General features: G+C 38.5%; 1 protein-coding gene across 3 annotated transcripts in view; it reads left to right on the plus strand.

Moving 5' to 3' along the window:
* The window catches only part of LOC122080986 (mediator of RNA polymerase II transcription subunit 12-like), a 31,081-nt gene that overhangs the window by 2,102 nt on the left and 6,541 nt on the right, over positions 1-22,438 (plus strand). For all 3 annotated transcript variants that reach the window (XM_042647889.1, XM_042647888.1, XM_042647891.1), the window contains 8 exons: positions 3,476-3,535; positions 3,846-3,951; positions 12,900-12,968; positions 14,460-14,513; positions 14,694-14,801; positions 15,673-15,822; positions 15,934-16,278; positions 16,398-18,817. In XM_042647889.1, the coding sequence (XP_042503823.1) occupies positions 3,476-3,535; positions 3,846-3,951; positions 12,900-12,968; positions 14,460-14,513; positions 14,694-14,801; positions 15,673-15,822; positions 15,934-16,278; positions 16,398-18,817 (3,312 nt within the window). The remainder of the gene's footprint in view (positions 1-3,475; positions 3,536-3,845; positions 3,952-12,899; positions 12,969-14,459; positions 14,514-14,693; positions 14,802-15,672; positions 15,823-15,933; positions 16,279-16,397; positions 18,818-22,438) is intronic.

The raw sequence follows: 22,438 nt of genomic DNA on the forward strand, positions 1-22,438 counted from the left end.
TTTAGTCCTTGTCTCTAAAATCCTATTTCTGAATTGAATTCTAATTCATTTTTTTTGGATCCGACCGAAAGAAGATAGGATTTGTTAGAAATTTGTTAGAATATTTGTAATACCTAAATCTTGTTAGACTCAAACTTTGGGTCTCTAATACCTACCCTAGGGTGACACTACTTGTAGAATTTAGCCCTAAATCTTGCTGTAATGGTGAATTGCCGAATTGATTTCAGATCAGGCTTTCCGTTCTCCGCCAGTTGTTGTTTCAGTGGTTTATTTCTTCTTTATACTGGATTCCCTGGCTTGATTATTATCTGCATTAGTATATCCAAGAGTTAATCGCTTATGCCTGGAACCTCACCTTGAAAGAGACCGATTGAATTGAGTTCTTCCACTCGAGGTCCAACTGGTTCTCTGTCTCTCTACTTCTGTTGAGAGGTTGAAGAAAGGGGGCTGGTTACTGTAAATATGCCCTTCAGTTGTTACACAAATACCTCTTATCCTTATTTTCCTGTCTGATCCCTACCCTTGCCTAAATTTGAGACACGTCCGCTCTCAAATTTAGTACCTATTCAGTCATAGCCTTCGTATACTTCATCCAAATGGGTCTTCTTGAGCTTACTCAAAAATTGCAATACTGCCACTATCCCCTATTAATCGAGTTTATGTTACTCGGGAACTGGGGCGGGCCTGTAGTGACCCTGAACTGGGTTTTTGGAACCTGTGATTGCATCAAGAACTGATCAAGCAGTGATTTCATTTTCAATATTCAGTGGTTATGAGACTCTTTCACGTATCAAACTAGCTCACCCCTCACTTGAAATACCATCCCCCAATGTATCATGCATCGTTGAGTAAGTGACTTTATAAACTAATTGCATCTAAAGGTTTTTTAACCTCAGGAATTGTACATGCTTTAAGTAATAGTTTTATTTTTCTAACTATGAAAATCAAGAGACTGATAACTGGAAATGTAAGAGTAAAAGTTTATGTTCTACTCATAAATCTGTGTCCTTTCTCTGCTTTCTCATGGTTGTTTTAGATTTATTGATTTTGATTTGTCTAGCGTATGCACACTAATCTTTTCTTTGTTGTTTCATGAGTCATTCCCTTGCAGTTCACTTTTCCTTACATTTTCTAATGATTTCTTTCTTCTGATTAAGTCTCTTCCCATTCTTTTTGTTGACTGATTTCTGAGTAATGGTACGTCCGATGATCCATTCTTCCTCTCCTCCCAATTTAGTCTACATTTATGTGAACCCTACCATATTCCAAATCATTAATGCTCTGAGATAATTCTTTCATATTAATCACTTACTATTTTGAAGCATATCTCTCTGACCTCATGATACTTACTTTTCAAATGTTAAGTGTTCATTCCATGCATTTTCTTTGGCTTATAGTTAAGGACCATAAAACTTTATCAATTCTTTTATTTTTCCTCAATGGAATAACTGATTTATTGGGCTAAAGGCCAAAGAAGCACAGTATTCAAGAAGTGTATATTTATAGAAGAGATTCTTACAACCCTCCCCTTAAATTGGGTACATGTACACACACAAACCAAACATAAAAACAAAGGGTGTGCTCACTTCATATGGTTGGATCCTGCCATGTGTGTGAAGTTTGTCTATTACCCACACGCAATGGATTTGCTTAGGAGTTGCCCGACCTTGGTTTCCAATAGGGTGAGATATTCCCGTGGTTGCATAAATGTCTACCCCTCTTTATAAAATTGGGAAAATATCACTCCCCTCCCCAGAACTATAGCTAAATATCAACTTCCCCCACACTTTTTCAAAAATTTCACTCCCCTCCCCTTGAACGCAAAGATTCTATCTATCGTCCCTCACTGTTAGAAATGTCTGTTAAGTCAGCTATATTTTTTCCTGATACCTAAACTACCCCATACTTGTTGCAAACCCAGATTTGGAAATTGCAGGTTCGACAGTGGAGCAATTAGAATAATCTTTCTTAGAAACGTCTTCTGCTCCATAAAATATGTCATAATGAATAATCTAATGACGAGGCATGAACAACAGAAGTTCAATCGACCCATTAAACAATTAAGAAAACAAATAATAGGTACCATTTTCATGAACATAAACTCATTAACAGATCCTCTGTTCTCCATTGAAGAGGGCATTGGAAAAGAAGATCACGCGGTTTTCTACCAATTCAATCCATATGACTACTTCAATCTGAAGCAAGGATTGAAGAATAATAGTTCATCACGAAACTTCTCATTTGCTCTTTGGATTTTTCCCTGGAGATGATGGACTTTCTATTAGTAAAAATGAGACTCAAAGTCGAAAACCGAACTATCTAGCGAGATTACATGGGAGAAATTGAGCAAGCTTTTGAAGGGAAGAAAGGAATCCGTGAGTCTCGGAAGTTGCAGGTCTTATTTCCTCCTGATAAATTCATGTCCCCTCTACCTCTCTATATAACGCCTCGCTGCGGCTGCCCTTCTCCGAAGATTTGTGCTGAGAACCATTGTCATAGTTGGCGTACAATTTGTGTGTGAATTCATGTGATTTTTTTTTTTCCCATCAAATTGTATTCATGTCAGAGCTGCTGGAAGGAAAGAATTTGTTCAAGGAACTCAGCAATGAATTTGAGGAGTTAATGGTCATGTGAATTTTGGAATTATCAGTACGAAACACCCCCTTCCCTCCCACCCACCAACCCCCTAGAAAAAAAGTCTCAGTTTAGCAGAGAAACCATTGGTATCGCTCGGCCAGAGGTTCGATTATTGGAGATTTTGCATTCTTTCAAAATATTCTTTTGAGATGCAGAATATACAAGTAACAGATCGATAAATGGAAGGAGGAGATAAAGGAGCTTCGATTGGTCGACGCCTCAAATGAAGAGGCTAACGCTCTTTTGCACAACGCTCGTTTTTTAGTTCATCAACGCGCTCCAATGTAACTGCTCTCCATGACTGGCCTTCCCTAGACCTGCAATTTCTCCTTTAGCACCACTGCCTTGTGTTTCCTCGAAACCCTAGGCCAGGGTTGTCCAATGCAATTGGGATCGTAAGGCTGATATTGGATTTTTTTTAAGTACTGAATCTTAGGGTTGAGATCGATTTGGGGATTTTTAATGTTGAAGATGGCTAAAGGGTAATATTGTCTTTTTAATTGTCTCTTTAACACCGTCAGCCACTAATGGGATGATTGATAGAATCTTTTAGATTTAGGGGAGGGGAATGATATTTCTCAAAATTCTTGGGGGAAAGTGATATTAAGACAAAGTACAAGGGAGGGGAGTGATATTTCCTCTATAAAATTAACCGATTTGCAAGGAATTTTCCCATCTTGTGAGATTCATTTAGTTCATTTATATTTTTTCTTTCTTGAAATCATTCCATTTCCAAACTCATGTTTTTGTTCCTATGAGAATTTTCTGTTGTGTCTTCTCGTCACTCGCCATCTCAGGTGATCTTGAGCGTCAAGTTTGAAGATTTTTTATTTTGCAGGCGGCCATCAACAATAATTCCATACAAGCTGAAGTGTGACAAAGAACCTCTAAATTGCAGGTATTAGAGTGCAGCAGTTTTTATTATTATTATTATTATTATTATTATTTTTTCATGGATGCTTCAAAGATGGCTAGAGATCTAAAAAATGGAAGGGTTTTTATTTTCTTTGTATTTCAGTTCTCTCTCTATCTCCTGTTGTTGATGTTTGATTAGAGTATTGTAAAAGATTGCATTCAAGGCCTCTGTGTTCGTTCTGCCTTTTTTTTTCTTTTAAAGATATATTTTAATTTAGTCTGCATAATTTATTTGGTTGGAAATTATATATCTCATAAACTCTTCTTCTCCCGCCCCCCCCCCTCCACAAAAGGCTCGGGCCACCTGATTTTTGCCCTCCTGTTCCTAACTGTCACGAGGAGACATTAACCAAGGAGTATGCACAATCTGGATACAAGGAGACCATTGAGGGACTTGAGGTAAACTTCTTACGTGATGTCAGATTTCAGATACAATATGCTTTGTAGGTGAAGTGGTAATATCTTTTAGTCTCTTTCATTTTTTATTTGCTAATTTTATTACATAACAAAATAGTTATCTGTTTTGTCCTTTATGAACTTTTTATTTATTTTTACCTGTTGCATTGGCTCTTTCATTTTTTATTTGCTAATATTATTATATAACAAAGTAGTTATCTGTTTTGTCCTTTATAAAAATTTTATTTTATTTTTACCTGTTGCATGGGCTGTTCCCTTGGCTGACCCCAATTAGTTGGGATAAGGTTAAGTTGAGTTTAGATGGGTCTATTCCTTATGAACTTGTATTAAGCTTGAACTCATTGTGTAACCATTTGATATTTTGTGCTAGCCACCAAATGAGGATAAAAAACCTTAAAACTTAAACATGCCCTTCAATTATGGAATTGAAATCAAGAATTGAATTTCTTATAACGATTTTTTCTAATATTTTTGAAGATGCCGTCACTTGGACTTGAACCGAGATGCTCTAGCACTGCTTCCTTAGAGCAGAGTGTATAATAAGGAGAAATTCGTTCCTTACCAACATCCTCTCCTACAAAGGAACTTGTAACACCAACACCATTCGTAATTCCATCGATTACTCGTCTATCAAAAAAATAAATTAATTCGGCTAATCCCCTTATATCACTAATGAAAGTTGGATAAACAAATTGTATAAACAAACAAACAAACATACTCTTACCCAACTAAATGGGGTTGGCTACATGGATTTGATACGAAAAAAAGAAAATCAAGAAGCCACAAAATAAGGAAGAAATAAGTGAAAATGGACTAAGAGAAACAGGTAAGGCAGAAATCAAAGATGCATCATAGGGACATCCCTTACACGGGGTCTGCTACCGGGATCCTTGTCCTCCACAAAGCTGTATCCATGGCATGGTTTGAAATCTCGTCGAGATCTCGGTAATTTTGGTATTTTTTTTTTTGTCGAGATGAGATTACATATGAAATAATATTGGTACAATGTTTCGACCGATATTTCGGTATCTTGGCCGAGATTTCGGTATCGTCGTGAGATACCGAAATGTTACCTTCTATGCCTTATAAATACTCCATTTTGGTGAGACAGAGTCAAAATTTCGACTCTATTTCGCCTGTCTCGATGGTCTCGGTTCCATTTGCACATTTTGAACACAGATCACTCTAAGAAGCCTCTAGTTAGCCACATCATCACATATTTTGACTTTCAAATCACTCCTACAACAAGATCTACACATTCCAAGCTTAGGAAAGGTAAAGTTCTTTCCCCAAAACTTTTTTTTTTTTGAAATAGTACATGAATGCATGTTGGATTCTTGTAGATTTTTTATATGTTAGACACTAGAGGCTGATCTATGACCTCATAGAGTTTTTTTTTTTTTTTTTTGTACATAAATATTTTTCGACAGTTGCTGCCAAACAAGGGTGTAACTCTAAAATAATGTCATGTTCTAATATTTTTGCAAATTTATGTTTTAAGCATGTTTATTAACCTTAAAACAAACTACCCACCATGTTTCAGATCAAAATATGGCTGTTTGACCACCGAAACGGTCAACCGAGTCAGAAAAAAAAACAACTCGTCGAGATCTCGCCGAGTTGGTGATTATGAACCCACCGAAACGAAACGAGACATCGAACCTTGATTCATGGTCATACTAGAATCGAGCCCCACCATATGTATGTCTTTTCTCACCACTTCATTAATAATCATTTTAGGACTTCCCCTAGCTCTTTTGGCTCCCTCCAAATGAATCTGCTCACTCTTTCTTATTGGGGCATCTATAGGTCTCCGTTGCACATGGCCAAACCACCTCAACCGGATCTCGCGGAGCTTGTCCTGGATTAGGGCAACCATCAACTCGTTTCTTATACAATCATTCCTTACTCTATCTCTCCTGGTCTTGTTGCACAGTCGTCTTAGCATTCCCATCTCAGCTACACTCGGTTTAGTCAAATCACTCTTCTTAACTGCTCAACACTTCGCTCCATATGTCATAGCTGGTCGTATCACTGTCCTGTAGAATTTTCCCTTAAGTTTAATAGGCATTCTTTTGTCACATAGTACTCCTGACGCACCTCACTATTTCATCCATCCCACTTTAATTCTGTGGGCAACATCATCCTCTATACCCCCCTTTTTGTTAAAGATGGACCCCAGATATTTAAAACAGTCACTCTGGTGTAGCTCCTGTTCCCCTCTCCTTCCCCTCCTCTTGTCTAACTGAAGGGCCACATCATCCTCTATATCCCCCTCTTTGTTAAAGATGGGCCCCAGATATTTAAAACAGTCACTCTGGGTAGCTCCTGTTCCCCCCTCCTCATATACTTTGTCTTCATTCTGCTTATCTTAAAACCTCTTGATTCCAAGTTTGATCTCCATAGCTCCAATTTAGTATTAATCCCTTCCACTGTTTCGTCTACCAGAGCAATATCATCTGCAAATAGCATACACCATGGACCCGGGTTTTGTAAGTGCTTGGTTAGATCATCTATTATGAGTGCAAACAAATAAGGACTTAGAGCCGATCCTTGGTGTAGCCCAATAGTAATTGGGAATTTGTTACTTTTACCCTCTGTCGTCTTGACACTTGTCACCACTCCGTCATACATGTCCTTGATCATATCCACATAGTTATTCACACCCCTTGTCTTTTCTAAGACATTCCAAATGAGCTCCCTTGGTACTTTTTCATAAGCTTTCTCTAAATCAATGAAGACCATGTGTAGGTTCTTTTTGTGGGCTTTAAAAACTTCTACAAGCCGCCTTAGCAAGTATTTTTTATTTTTTTGGTAGGTAGGGAGGGAAGTAGGTAACAGCCAGGAGGTTCGAACTCGAGACCTCTTGGTGAGTATGGGTTTTTTGCATACCACACTCACCAACTGCACTAGGCAGTTGTTGCCTTAGCAAGTAAATAGCCTCTATTGTGGATCTCCCTGGCATAAAACCAAATTGGTTCTCTGTTATCTTAGTTTCCTTCCTTAGACATGCTTCAATAACCTTTTCCCAAAGTCTCATAGTATGACTCATAAGTTTTATACCTCTATAGTTATTGCAGTCCTTAGGATAAAAAAATTGTATATGCCCCCGATTTTGTGACCAATTGTATATGATATTTATAATTTGGTCCCAGAAAATTCTGTTCGGAACCATTTTCACTATTGAATTAATTAATTCAAATTTATGGAAAGTTGAATAAACAGGACCATTTGTAAGAGACGCGATAAATATTCCAATTTCACCATTAGGGGTTGTTCAAAATAATAATACTTCCATATTCAATCGTCAAGATTTAAGGAGTCAAATTAATTGACATTTATTAGGAAAGAAAGCCATATTTTCTACAGTTTTAACTGGCTTTCTGCTTCTGTTGCTCAAATTTAATACTTGGATCAACTATGTCATAAAATCCTAGGCACCTATTGAGCTTTCTAGAGCTAGTATGGAAGATAAAACCAGATTTGATGCTATTGTTTCCTTTTCGGCTGAAAGGAACACAGTTCCTATCCTATAAACAATTTAGCAGCCTAGCAGATATGTTAACAGTTCATTCGGTATGTTCTACAGATGATGTAATGTAATCCTTGGAGATCTTTTTTACATTTTCTGGTTATGATTTTACTTCAACTATGCATCATAGCCTCATCTCTAATATGTTCTGGCAGTTGTTTTTGATTCACTTGTTGTAGTGCTTTCAAGTTGGATGAGGTTGTATGTCTGAGTAAGGTAGTTTCTATTTAATGTCATTAGTTGTTGGTGGCAATAATTGACCCTGCAGTCACAAATCCATGCGGTTTTGATTCTTTTCACCCTAGCGAAGAAGCAATTGCAATAATTATGCATGTTCCAATGGGCCAAATGGAAGTTGCTGAGTTTAAGCAATATTATTGGTGTTTCTGGCTAGTGTCAAAAGAAGCAAGAACATGTGTGACCTGATTTACTCCATATGTTAGTTATAAATATTGAGCAAAGGGGTGGGGAAAATTCTGTGATCTGTGGACCTTTTTTTGCTCCTGCCTGAATTCTAATAAAGACATACTTCTCATGCCAAAGGCCTCCAATTTCGAGACATTGTTTTGTCTTCTTCCCAAAAAAGAATCCCAAACTGGGTCGTAATGCATATGCAAGCTCAACCTTACTCTCTGCATTTCGTTGCCTTTCTCTAGCATTGAGGTTTGTAATTTTAACCCCATTTGTTATTGGTCTGAATGAGGATGAATGAGGAAGCATAGTTGTCAACTGTCAAGGCGATGCCAAGTTGCCTGGGGTTTTCCATAGGCGACCGACCGCCAAGTTATCTAGTTGACTAAGTCCCAAAATCCATCAGAAAAGGGAAGAAAAAGGGGGAAAGAGAGAAAAGTGGGTCTAAATGGGGGGAAAAGAGAGTGGATGAAGAAAAAGAGGAAGAAGGAGGAGAAGCATCAGAAGAACTAACTACCTGTCCCGCTGCAATCACCACTTCTACCCTTGTTGGAAGAAGAGGGAGTTGCTACCTACATGTCCCGCTGCAAAGGTGCTGCCTCTGTCTTGCAGCATCAGAGGAGAAAATGCTGTACGATTACTGTAATTTATTTTCTTAAAAGATTAGGTCAAAAAGTCATTTTTTGATTTTATATACATTGATTTTAAAGTAAAAAAGTAAGAACTAATTTGGCATACAACCCCCATAAATGCTGTACGGCACTACTGCTGTAATTTATTTCCTAAAAGATTAGTTAAAAAGACATTTTTTATTTTACTCATTGATTTAGAAGTAAAAAAACTACGAACTAATTTTGTATATAATGGTTATAACCCCCTTAAATATTACATCTTGAAAGGTCTCAGTCTTTTATTTTACCCCTTCTGTAAATGCATACTTGGCGCGTTGCCTGGGTTCGGATTTGCGCCCTGACGACTATGTAAGGAAGTACAAATGTGTAATTAGCTTTCCCTGCTAACAACCTTTTGTTCACACTTACACTATGGAGTTACTTTGGTGCCATGCTCTTGCAGGTTGCTGTGGTGGGATGTGCATATTTACGAAGTTTATACTGATCTATCTTTTGTAAATACTTTCTTTAAAAAGAAAGAGGAGCTTTTAGTTATCTTCAAAAGTGTGCATCATAGCAGCCAAATAGATTTCTTCCTAATTAGAAGTTCCTATAGATTGTTCTGTAAGGACTGTAAGGTTATGCCAGGGGAGAGCCTAATCACATAACATAAATTAGTAGTGATGGATATGTGCCTCACTACGTAGAAATAGAATCATAAGAAAGGTGAGCTTATTTGCGCTAGGATAAGGTGTTGGAGGTTAAAAGGAGATACTTTGAAATCATTTTTTGATAAAGTGGTCAAACAAGGAAAATGGAACTTTGGGGGAGAGACTAATATGATGTGGAATGAGATGACTACTTGTATTAAAAAGGTTGCTAAAGATGTCCTAGGCAAATTGAGAGGAAGACATTATTCCTCTGGGGAGACTTGGTGGTGGGATGATGAGGTTCAAGCAGCCATTAAGACTAAGAAATGTAGTTTTAAGGCATGCCAAAGGACTAATGATGTAGAGGATCTACAAAGGTATAAATTTACCAGAAATGAAGCTAATAAGAAGATTGTGGGAAAACTAAAGGTGAAGAGATATGAAGATCTTTATAACAACTTGAGCACAAAGGAAGGAAAAACGCTATCTATAAGATAGCTAAAATGAGAGAAAGGAAGAGTAGAGATATCGACTATGTTAGATGTATTAAAAATGAAATTGTAAAATACTAATAAGGGATGAGGACATTAAGAAGAGATGGAAAATTTATTTTTATAGCCTACTAATGGAGACACTTAGAATATAGTATCCCGGAAGACTACATTTCCCATCAAGACACCACATGTTGTAGATATATGAAAAATCAAAGTTTCTAAAGTAAAGGAAGCTTTAAGGAGGATGAAAGTAGGCAAGGCGTAAGGCTAGATGAGGTCCCAACAAAAGTTTGTAAGAGCTTAGGAATCTGTGATTTTGTGCCGGTCAATCTCCCCTCTTCCAATAGGTTGTTTTCTTCTGCCTCTGCTTGGTCCTTTGTGAGATCCTCTAGCCTTGTCATTCCTTGGCGTAACCTCGTTTGGGTCAAAGGCCACATCCTCCGCCATAGCTTTACCACTTGCGATGCCTCTCTAACTGCCTCGCTACTCAGTCTTTTCTCCTCTTTCTTCACATCCCTATCAATCCCTCCTGGTGCCTCTGCACCCTTGGTCATGAGGATATTCCTCACATTTTCTTCTCTTGACCCCTCTCCTCTTTGGTCTGGAAAATTGTTCTTGCTCGCTACTGGCATTCTTCAAGGTTGATTCTCCCTTTTGATAGGGAATGGATTTGGGTTGACATGACTTTTGAGGGCTCCTCCATTTGTGATACCATTGGAAAACTAGCTTTCTCTGCTACTATTAACCACCTTTGGATGGAGTGTAACTCTCGAAAATGGTCTTCCAAATCTCGATACCCGGATAAGATTTGGTCAGCCATCTTCTTTGATGTTACCTCCAAAATCCAATCCCTTCACACCCTTCGATCCCACCCGGTCCCTTCCTCTAGTAGAAACTCCCATATTCTGTCCTCCTGGAACCTAATTCCCGGCCCTTTTCCAGTCCCTTAATGCCCGGCCCCCCCTCCCCCTTCTTTTTCTATTTTTTCTTTCTTGTGCCTTCCTGGCTCTTTGATGTAGTTGCTTATTTGTTGGTTTGTTGCTGTTGCTTTTTGCTGTTTTTTGTAGTTTCTTGCTTTGCCCCCCTTGGGGCTGGCTTTTTCTTGTTGGCTTAAGCCTCCCCTCCCCACTATATTCTCCTTGTATTTTCGTTTTTCTCCTTGGGTATAAATTTATTTATTCATCCAAAAACAAATCTCTATCCCATTCTTCTGGTATAGTTTTGTTGGACCAAAGATCCACAAGTGATCCGTCCTTTCTCCTCTACCATGGTTCAAGCATTCTTCCTTCCACTTACTTGAATCAAGTTCCAAGGGTGGTCGTAGATCAGCTAGTGCTCATCTGTTGCTTGTTCGCTTTGGAGTTGCTTGTTCCTTTCGGGCCATTCGGTTATTCATTCTCCACGACTGAAGTGGTTGGTCCATCAGTGACTCTCCATTTGCATTATTTGCTGTCGAGCTAGGTGGTATGGCTGGGCGCTACATAAAGTCTAAGAGTAGGGTGGGTTACTAAAGTGACAATGCAGGGCTGCTGCCTGAAAGAATCTTTCAATAGACAGAGCTTAGTAGAGTGTTGAAGGGAGGGTTCCTCTCTTTGGCATTTTCCTTTCTTTTGTACGGAGTAGGACAGGATCGGACCAACCCAACCGGCGATTTCCGATAAGTCTTTCTGAATTTTTAGAGCATGAAGTAGAACTACAAGAAAGCTTTCTTTATCTTTATGGATAACCAATCCATTTTCAAATATAGTTGGGAAACTACCCCCAAGAGATCGTCGTTCAGTCTAACGGCTTCCATTTTTGGTCAAATCCTACTATTTTGATTTAGCTGTTTAATAAGATTATGAGCACAAATAAAATGCTAGATGAATAATGGAGAAGCATTGTGGTTCCGATTTACAAAAAATAAAGGTGTTAGTCAGAGCTGCAATAACTATAGAGGCATAAAAGTAATGAGTCATACCATGAAATTATGGGAGAGGGTTTTGAAACCCACCTGAGAAAAGAAACTATTATTACGGAGAACCAATTTGGTTTTATGCCAAGAAGATCCTCGGGGAATCTATTTACTTTGGGGACTCATGGAAAGATTTAGAGATTGCAAGAAGAATCTCCATATGGTCTTTATAGACCTAGAAAAAGCTTATGATAGAGTCCCTAGAGATTGAATCTGGCAAGTATTAGAGAAAAGAAGTGTTTCAATTAAGTGTTTCAATTAACTTTGTGGATGGACATAATTAAAGATATGTATGATGGTTTGATGACTAGTGTAAGAACTATGAGGGGTCAAGGTAGTGAATTCCTAAGTACAATTGGGTTACATCAAGGACCAATTTTAAGCCCCTATTTGTTTGCACTTATCATGGATGAATTAACTAGAGACATTCAAGATGAGGTTCCTTGGTATATGTTTTTTGCTGATGATATTGTTTTGGTGGATGAGACAAAAGCTGGGTTTCATACCAAGTTGGAGTTCTGGAGATCAACCTTGGAATCAAATGGTTTTAAGATAAGTAGAAGATATGGTGTGTAACTTTAGTTATATGAGGGCTAATAAAATGAGGTGGTGAAAATTGACGAGAGGGAGGTTCCATAAAGTGATTATTTTAGGTATCTGGGCTCAATCATAAATAAAGAAGGTGATACAGAGGAGGATGTTTCACAAAGAGTTAAAATAGGATGGATGAAGTGGAGAGGTGTGAAAAAAATTCGGATTTGCAATAGAAACTTCTTTGGCACTGTAGTTGACTCCACTTGATAAAATGTGTAGGTCAATGGTTCTCAATCCCCTACATGCTCTTTTCATACTTTTTTTCCTTGATTCTGGTTATTCTATGCCTTTTTTTTTTTCCAGTCTTATTTACTCATCATACTGTAGATTTGCTTTGGTTTTTTTAATCCTCACATATTTTTGTAAAACTCTGAATTCTAGCTAGTATAATGAAGATAGTCATATGATTTATTTCTTCACTGATTGGTGACGTTGCACATGCTTGTTATGGATGCACAATCCTCTGAAAATTGATTCATCTTGAACCATTTCAAGTTTACTCGTATATGCGTGTTGCTATTTATGCACTGTACATAAATGTATCTAATGGAACTAGTCATGTTGCATAAACTTTGGTTACCATGTATGTATGCATGCATGTTACTTGTTCCTTTCAACCTTTCTGTTATCTACATTGATAGTGATTCTCACAGTTTACTTGGTATCACTTGCTGAGTGCGCCAGGAAGCTAGGGAGATATTATTATCTCAACTTGGAAGTTTTACAAAGCCTGTTGTTCTAAAATGCAAGGAGGTACTTATTTTAAGCTGAAGAGTTGCCATGATTTTTCGTTAAAGATTGTCGAGTTCTGATATTTATGTCTTATTTTGATTCCATATACATGCTTTGATGCTTCAGACTATGTTATAGTACCTTTGGTTAATGTTAATATTTCAGACACCTTTTTGGGTGATCCTTTAACACATATCATCTTGGATTTATGCTTTCAATATAGTTGCATGCTTCCAAGCATATCTTATATAGTTTTCATCCACCAAAGGGGAGTTGGATTTTCACTTTGAGGTGACAACTGACAATCATCAGACTAAATGCACATTAATGCATGGGCCAACACTCCTGAAGCAGTAAATGGGTTGGATGCTGCATACCCTCTAATATATGAATGGGTCCCTCTACGAAATGATGTTTGATGCATCACTTTATGTGCATGATGTGTCAGAAGTTCTGCATAAGGTTAAAAGAGACCACAAAAGAAACAAGCTTACAAAAGAAAAAGTTTCCAAAGAATTCATATTTCTGAGAAAACCTTTTATCCTACTTCGTGGAAGATGCTTCTCTTTGAGTTGGGACCTTTTTTTTTTCGTGGTTAAAATCTTTAGGAGTTGCTACCTTAAATCTCTATTATCACATTAATGATTCCTGTTAACATGAACATCATACTCATTTTCCACTTGGATGTACTTGCAATTATAGTGCATCAGTTTATCATATAGCCAAATTGTCAATTCTTCCAGATTTGTTGGAACTTATATGTAAACTTGCACATCTTTTTTTTATATTATGTAGATCCCCCTCCTCCGTACATTGCCTAAAGAAAAGCACTATTAGGCTCATCGCCTTTTCCTATTCATGTAGTTTCAGCCCAGACTTCTGGAACAACAAAATGAAGCATCAGAAAATGTTGAAAACCTTATATTTTTGGAGAACAGTTTGGAGGTGTAAACAGTACAAGGCGAGCGGTCTTGTACTTGGCTTCCATATGCCCATATGATTTATATGGCCCATCATATTTGATGCACGGCCAATAGCCTAGTGTAAATTAGCTCTATTCAAAGGCAACCCTCTATGCGGTTCAAAGCAGGCCACGTCTTGCTAAGTCTAGAAACATGCCCATGATAACCTTTTATCTTAAAGAAAATCATAATTCATAAGCAAGCATGTACATTCGATATTACATCATATCAGCATAGCCACTGGGTCATTTTTTTTATAAATAAAAGGGGCCTCTTTTTTTTTATTTATTTTTATTTTTTAATCCTTGTTATTTGATCACAAGGGGGCCATGAGTAGAAAAAATGTCCAATTCTCTCTGGCCCTTGGTCTGTGTTCCATGTGCCGATTCCCTTCCTTTGGCATGGTTATACACTGTGGCTGCACAAAAAGAAACCATTTGGAATCAATTACTCTCATGGAGGATAATTTTTTTGGAATTTTACTAATCTACTTGTGCTTTCTATGTCATTTTCCATGATATGTGACTGATTTTGTTTTTGGTTTTCTTAGGCAATCCGAAAACACCTTAGGGCTATCAATGAGTCTCGTGCTCAAAAGCGTAAGGTAATATATTTGAAGTTTTTTAGTTAATATTTTTCCGGCTCACTTTTTAGTGCATTATTGTGCATTTCGTTGGCAATTTAATTTTAATAAGTTAATTTTCCCTCTTACATGGTTCCTAATGGTATGGAGTTTCAAGATGAAAAACTGAAACTGGGATTTTTTGGGGGGTTACTATGACAGGCTGGTCAAGTTTATGGAGTGCCTCTTTCTGGAAATTTGTTACTCAAACCTGGTGTATTTCCTGAACAAACTCCTTGTGGTGAAGATTTCAGAAAGAAATGGGTTGAGGTATGCATTTCCTTCCAATAAGAAGTTCAGAATTTTAAAATTTTGTGCATGTGTGTGTGTGTGTTTGTGTTGGGTGGGGGGGCACAAGTACTTGTTATCTCTTGCTTCCTCGTGTTGTGCAAATTATTATTATTATTATTATTATTTTTGTGAATAGTTGAGTATGTTTTTTGATCTTTGATACTTGATGGAAACTTATGTCCATTTTATTGGGTCTTTTTCATTTGCTTTGCTGTTATAAATCAAGCCAATTTTGTATAACTACCATTTCAACCATCTGGACCATCAGTTCTGGTAATTGTGGTGAATTTATACTTCCGTCTCCTTTCAAGTTATTATTTTCTGTTTGTATCAGTTTGGATTGTTGCTCAATTGGTTAACAAAATTTAATAACCTACGCTGCATGTTGTCTGTCAACTTTGTATCATATGGTACCAGTAATCCATGGACTGATGACTTTCTTGTGCTTATATTGTATTCAATTTTTTCTTTGCAATTGCAATTTCTATTGTACATAAGTTTGCTTGTGTATTAATTGTTGTATGTTATGAAGTGCCTGCTTTCTGCGTGTTTCTCTTCCAATTGACGCACAAATGGCGCAATGACACCAGAAGTTTTGCTTCTTGCTTCCGGAACAGCAGCACCCTCTCTTTGCTCGCTGCTTGTTTGTTTGAGTTGGAATCTACCCTCTCCTGGTTTATAATGTAGTACCCTACTTTTTTATTCTAGTTTTTTCTAGCATATCTCATATATGTGTTGATCGTTTAAAATCTGGGCCAGCCTTGTTTCCTCTTAAATTTATTATTTCTTCTTTTAAGTTAATAGGATAAGTATCCTATATTGAGCTGAACTTTTATATTCCTTTTGGCAGAGTCTATCGCAGCACCATAAACAATTGCGTGCTCTGGCTGATCATGTTCCTCATGGTTATAGGAAGAGAGGTCTTTTTGAAGTTCTCATTAAGCATAATGTTCCATTTTTGAGAGCAACTTGGTTTATAAAAGTAACTTATCTCAATCAGGTTAGTGATTGTTTTGAAGCTTTGGAACCTACTTAGTTCCTCTTTCCTAATGTAGTAATGCATGGTTTTCTATATATCGCAGTATCCACTAATCATTTTTGCTCTTTTCAGGGTCGGCCTACCTCTGCAAATATTTCTTCCGGGCCATCAGATAAACCACAATCAGGCCGAACTGAGCAATGGACAAAGAATGTTATTGATTACCTGCAGGTTCTGCTGGATGAATTTTTGTCTAAGGATGGTTCTCTATCTACTCCTCACAGAAGGGATCAACCACCACAGATGCTTTTGGCTGGTTTTGTTCACAAAGATAATTCAGCTCCTACCATTCCTGATGGAGAGGAGCCTTCGCTACATTTTAAATGGTGGTATATGGTGCGTATCCTACAGTGGAATCATGCGGAAGGGTTGCTTCTTCCTTCTTATGTCATTGACTGGGTTCTTAGTCAACTACAGGTTATATCTCGCTCGTGGTATTTTCAGTTATAGTTTCAGATCTCATTTGTGCCTTTGTAGCAATTGGTTCATGTGGACTTTGTGTAGAGTTTTAATATTCATTTTTTGTTGATCTGCAGGAAAAGGAATCACTCGAAACCTTAGAGTTATTATTGCCTATAATATTTGGTATGATAGAAACCATTGTTCTATCACAGATATATGTGCGCAATCTCGTGGAAGTGGCTGTTCATTGCATACAGGAATCCACTCCTGGTGGTTCTGATGTAGTGGATAATTTTCGAAGGGCCTATACTGTTTCTGCTGTAGTTGAGATGCTCCGCTATTTGATAGTAACTGTACCTGATACTTTTGTTGCCTTGGATTGCTTTTGTTTGCCACCCTCTGTTCTATCAGGTGTGATAAATATAACTAAGGGACATGAGGATACAGGGGAAATTCAATATCAGAGAAATGAAATGGCTACCATGTGCAGTGACAAAAGGAAAGATTCTTACCACTGGCTCTTGTCCTTTGACCATGTTGTTTCATCCATACAAAAACGTGCTGATACACTTGCAAAGGCTGTGAGCCCTGGCCTTCAAGGTCATGGCTTGTCTACCACTGTGCAGGCTTTAGATAAAGCTCTGTTACTGGGGGATCTGAAAGCGGCTTACAGTGTTCTCTTTGAAGATCTGTGTGATGGAGGTGTTCAAGAAGTTTGGATTTCAGAGGTCAGTCCATGTCTACAGTCATCCTTGAAGTGGATTGGGACGGTCAGCCTATCATTTGTTTGCGCTGTATTTTTCCTTTGTGAGTGGGCAACATGCGATTTTAGAGACTGTCGAACTTCCCTTCCTCGGGATGTGAAATTTACTGGTAGAATAGATTTCTCACAAGTGTATTGTGCAGTAATACTTTTGAAGCTGAAGATGGAAGATATGCGGAGCTCAGTGCAGAGAAAAAATGGTAGTCCTTTGGCAGAGAATAGCAATTTCAAAAGTGCCAGTCACCATGAAAGTTTTTCAGGTGGAACAGTTGTGGAAAATGTTTCTGTACCTAGAAAGAAATCAAAGAGTTCAGGTGGAAGTATAGGTACATCAGGTATTTTTCAAAGTCCAGGCCCTTTACATGATATTGTGGTGTGTTGGATAGATCAACATGATGCGGGCAAAGGTGAAGGTTTCAACCGCCTTCAACTACTTATCATGGAGCTCATTCGTTCTGGCATCTTTTATCCTCATGCCTATGTTAGGCAGTTGATAATTAGTGGAATTATGGACAGGGATGAAGCTCCAGTTGATCTGGAAAGAAGGAAGAGACACCATCGGCTATTGAAACAACTCCCAGGTCTCTACATGCTTGATGCTTTGAAAGAAGCACGGATTGCTGAAGTTCCATTACTAGTGGAGGTGCTTCATGTTTACTCAAATGAACGTCGCTTGCTGCTTCATGGACTTATTAGTGGTCACCTTAGACCCTCGACAAATGGAAACAATGCAAATCTTGTCTCCCAGAAAGAAAAGGGTAATGCAAATTCAGGAAAGGATAGCACTTCCGCTGCTTCACTTGAACACCGGAGGAACCTTAAGTCAGCATCTAGTCCTTTGTCTAGTCAAAATGCCAAGACCAAAGCTCAAGTTGCAGAACTAAAGAGTGCCATTTCCATGTTGCTTCATTTTCCAAATTCTTGTCCTGAAACTGCTGATACCCGATCTGATGAATCTCAAGGGAGTCTCAAGAGATCCATTGGGTCAATTGGCAGCAAGTTTGATGCAACAGAAGGAACAAATGGCTGTGAAGAATGTAAGAGAGCAAAAAGACAAAAGTCAAGGGAAGAAAGGAGCACTTTTGCTCAAGGGTATTCACCAAATCCATCAGACGATGAAGATACCTGGTGGATGAGGAAGGGACCTAAATCTGTAGAGCTCAAGGATGATCCACCTCTTAAATTGACTAAACATGCTCACAGAGGACGGCAAAAAATTGTTCGTAAAACACAAAGTCTTTCCCAGTTAGCGGCTGCTGGCAGGATTGAGGGCAGCCAGGGAGCATCAACAAGTCACATATGTGATAATAGAATAAGCTGTCCTCACTATAGAACTGGTACAGTTGGGGACGTTCCTAAATCAGTGGATGGGATTAAAAATGGTCATCTGAGTGATATTTTTTCAATTGGAAAGGCTTTGAAACAGAAGAGGATACTTGAGAAGAGGGCTATCTCTGTTTGGTTAATTTCTTTAGTCAGGCAGCATGTTGAAGGGACTGAAAAGACTCCAGCAAAGATTGGCCAATGTCCTGGAGCTTTCCCACCTATTGATGACAAAAGTTCCGTACGGTGGAAGCTTGGTGAAGATGAGTTATCATCTATACTGTATTTGATGGATGTTTCTTCTGATTTAGTTTCAGCCATCAAGTTTCTGCTGTGGTTGCTACCAAAAGCTCTTGCCAGTCCAAATTCTACAACTCATGGTGGGAGAAGCATTCTAATGCTGCCAAAGAACATGGGGAGTCATGGATGTGAAGTTGGGGAACGATTTCTATTGTCATGTATCCAGAGGTTTGGCTTCCTAGTTGAATTCATGGTTGTACTTATTTCTCAATGTGCATACTCATGTTTGTGTTTGCCACTGCATGCTTGTTGTGAAGTGGTTTCGTTTCTACAATTTGTGATGATTCCTTTAATAGCATTTTCTCATCAGTGATCCATTCCTAGTTGATCTGGTTATGCTAGAACCAGTATCTTTGCAAAGTGCTTATGCTTAGTGGTATTCATTTTCTTTGCATTGCAGTGTGAAGATGGAGTGGCATAATGTTTTATCCTATGATCTTAAAGTCGCCAGCTTTATTTTAATTGTGGTCTTGCTGTTGGGTTTGGTTTGGATTTCGTGGTTTGCTAGACTGTTAAATGCCAATCATATAATTGGAAGAACTTCTAATGAATTTGAATTTGACAAAATGATTTGTAATGTAGGACCACGTCACAACTATACAAACTAGGAATCGGTTCCGCAATAGGATCTCTCTGTATTGGCAGTAGTAGCTTACAGCATGCAAAACCAGCAACAGGAAAGCAGGACAGGCCTGACAATCAAGCTAATAACAGGGTCTTTGATGCTTTGATTAGAAACCTAGGTCTGGTAAGTACACCATCAATAACTTTCAGCCAAAAGAAAGCACAACAGCAGGGCTGTCTTACAGCTGACAGGGCTGTTTAGCCTCTAAACTCAGGAAATCAGTGAAAACAGCAAGTAGGCAAACTCAGTTGGGGAGAATGGGAGATCCTCTGAGTAGAGGGCAGGAAACATAGAATGGTGTGAGTTCATGGTTGTCAAAGCGTCACCTAGGCATCCAGGCAGGTTTTTGGGGGGGTCAAGGTGACTGTTGCACTTATTGTTGCCTTGGTGCAAGGCGCCTTGAAATGGTATTGAACCAGGTTTGGCACTATTCATGCCAAATATCGTTAAAGTAATTAAGTTATTCATAAAAAGTGAACACCTCCCTAATGAATTTTAATGAAAATAGTTTAAAAATTTTCAGATCCAAAAGAGGGTAAAATGTCAGCTCCCCAGTTCAAGAACAACAACTGAATTTTTGGTTGTAGGGGTGATTTTCAACTTTCAAATGCTAGGGTTTTTCTCAAATCTAAAAAATTCATAAATCTTATTGTGATAGAGCATCACTGAAAACCAAAAGGGTGCATTTGTTTTGATGTCTAAAAATTTATTTCCATCAGGGCAATTTTAAACTGCATTTGCGCACACCAAATGAGGTTGACCGGAACATAAGTCCTTCAATATAAGTCAGATTTAAGCAATCTTGGATTTCTTGGAAAGCTAGGTTTGTGCTCTACCTAATACAAAATTCTTGTGTAAAAATAAAATCATTTGACTTGTCAAACTTATTAGAGAACAAGAACATTTTTGTAAATGTTGATTTTTTATGATTGGTATGGCTTAATGTTGATTTTTGATGACTTGATATGGCTTAACGTTGCTTTTTGATGAACTAAGGTATATGTAGCATACTAAATAATGTTTAAAAAGGGGGGGGGGGAAATAAAAAATAGAGAAAATTACATTGCCACCCCCTAAACTTTGGCCATAAATCAATGGCCTACCCTGTGTTTTCATGAATGACACAAACACCACTTATAGATTTGAATAATGACAAACACACCCACGCCATTAGTCTAACCCATTAAGTGATGATGTAACTATTACTTATTTTCGTAAATGGCCAAAATACCCCCATTGATTAAGGTTCTACCAGAAAAAAAAAAGGGACTAACGACTAAGGTTTGAAGCTGCAGCCTGCAACTCACCCTCATATCTCTCCCATCTCCTTCCTCTCCTCAGGTAGCCGTGAGCATTCTCCTTGCTTAACCACAACCGAATCTACTTTCAGGAGACCCCATAATATCCACAGACAGAAGAGCTGAAACCACCATTTTCCCCTATGTGAAATCGAGTGTTAAAGTTTGGGGTTGCAGTTAAGAGACCATAGTGGGAGCTTGGTTTGGAACTCAAATTTGGAGGTAGATGCTTCGAGGATTGTAGGGCTGAAGCTTCTTGTTGATCTGTGGCAAGTGGGATTTCATTCAGTTGGGATTATTCCTGGGTTTGCGGAAAGATGTTTAATGAGATGCAGAGAAGGTAGTAAGATCATATGTTTGGAAAATCTTAGGATTTAGGGACCGATTACATCCAAAAATTGCATTTGTATGAGCTTGCTTGCTTGTTTCCTGATAGCATACATTGTTTGCCCTCACATCTTAGAGACCTCACCGCCACTCTAAAGCTTTCAGCTTTGACTTATGGTTCAGAGCTTCTGATCTCCGATATAGTTTATAACAAATGAACAACTAAAACCATCTTCAATCCTCTCCCTTCTTGTACCCAAAAAAAAAAAACTCTCCCTCTCTGTGTAATTGCCTCACCATGGCTGACCTTCGCCAAATATTTGGGCGTGAGAACCATATATTGGTCACCTTCTCCATGGCTGGCTGCCCCTAGACTTGCAATTTCTCCATTAGCGCCACCACTCTGTGCTTCCACGAAACCCTAGGCCAAGGTGTCCAATGCGATTAGAAACCCTGGATCATAAGGCTGAGAGTGGATTTGTTTGAAGTATTGAATCGTAGGGTTGACATTGATTTGGAGATTTTTTATGTTGAAGATAATTAAAGGGTTAAATAGTCATTTTACTTAGGGATGTTTTTTTATATTTGAGGTGAGGGTATAATAGTCTTTCACATTAAGAACTAACAGAAGACTAACGATGTGGGCGTGTTTGTCTTTTTTCAAACCTGTAGGGGGTGTTCTTGTCATTCTTGAAAACGCAGGGGAGGGCGTTTTTTTTATGACCAAAGTTCAGGGGTGTCAGTGTAATTTCTCTAAAAAATAACACTTGGGCACCTTGGTCTTCTAGGCAATGCCTAGTGGGCGCCTTGTCACCTATGCGCTTAGGCACCCCTCCACCGCCTTGGGTCGCCTTGTTGCCTTTGACAACTATGGGTATGACACTTCCAAACTGCAGTCAATTCTGGTTGTCAGATTATGAAATATGAAAGGATCCCAAAATTATTAAGTGAATAACTCAAAATAGAAACTATTGGTCAATTTAACAATAGAAGCCAACTGGCACCATGGATGGGGCTTGAACTCCCCTCGATTGGAAGGTCTGTGGTGCTCAATATTACTTCAGATTTCAGAAAAACCGCCACATCTGATGACAGGATAGGGATAATGGCTCAAAAACAAATTAGGAACTCCATGAGAATTTTTGAAACTTACAGCTACAGGATTTTTTTAAATCGAATGAAGAGTATGAGTAGGGTAATATCCTCCCAAAGTTTGGGCCAAAACTGATAGATAGATCTTGAGTTGCAGGGACTTGAATGTTGCTGCAGTAGAACATCAATCAAGAGTGCCACAGGGTTGATTGATCAGCTTCCAATCACCAGTTCCTTGGAGAATTGAGGGACCCGACTTTATAGGATCAAACAGCAACAAAATAAGTGAGAGGGTGTCGCGGTATTCCTTCACAGCAACACTGGTTGCAGAGATATAGAAATAGAAACTTGAGGGAGAAAGGTAGAGAAGAAAACCCGGGGGGGGGGGGGTATGACCAAGGCCTCTCACCTATGGCCTTGGTCTCTCTCACTAACTAGGCATTTCAC

Source organism: Macadamia integrifolia, chromosome 6 (genome assembly GCF_013358625.1).
Source record: "Macadamia integrifolia cultivar HAES 741 chromosome 6, SCU_Mint_v3, whole genome shotgun sequence".
In the NCBI taxonomy this organism is placed as follows: Eukaryota; Viridiplantae; Streptophyta; class Magnoliopsida; order Proteales; family Proteaceae; genus Macadamia; species Macadamia integrifolia.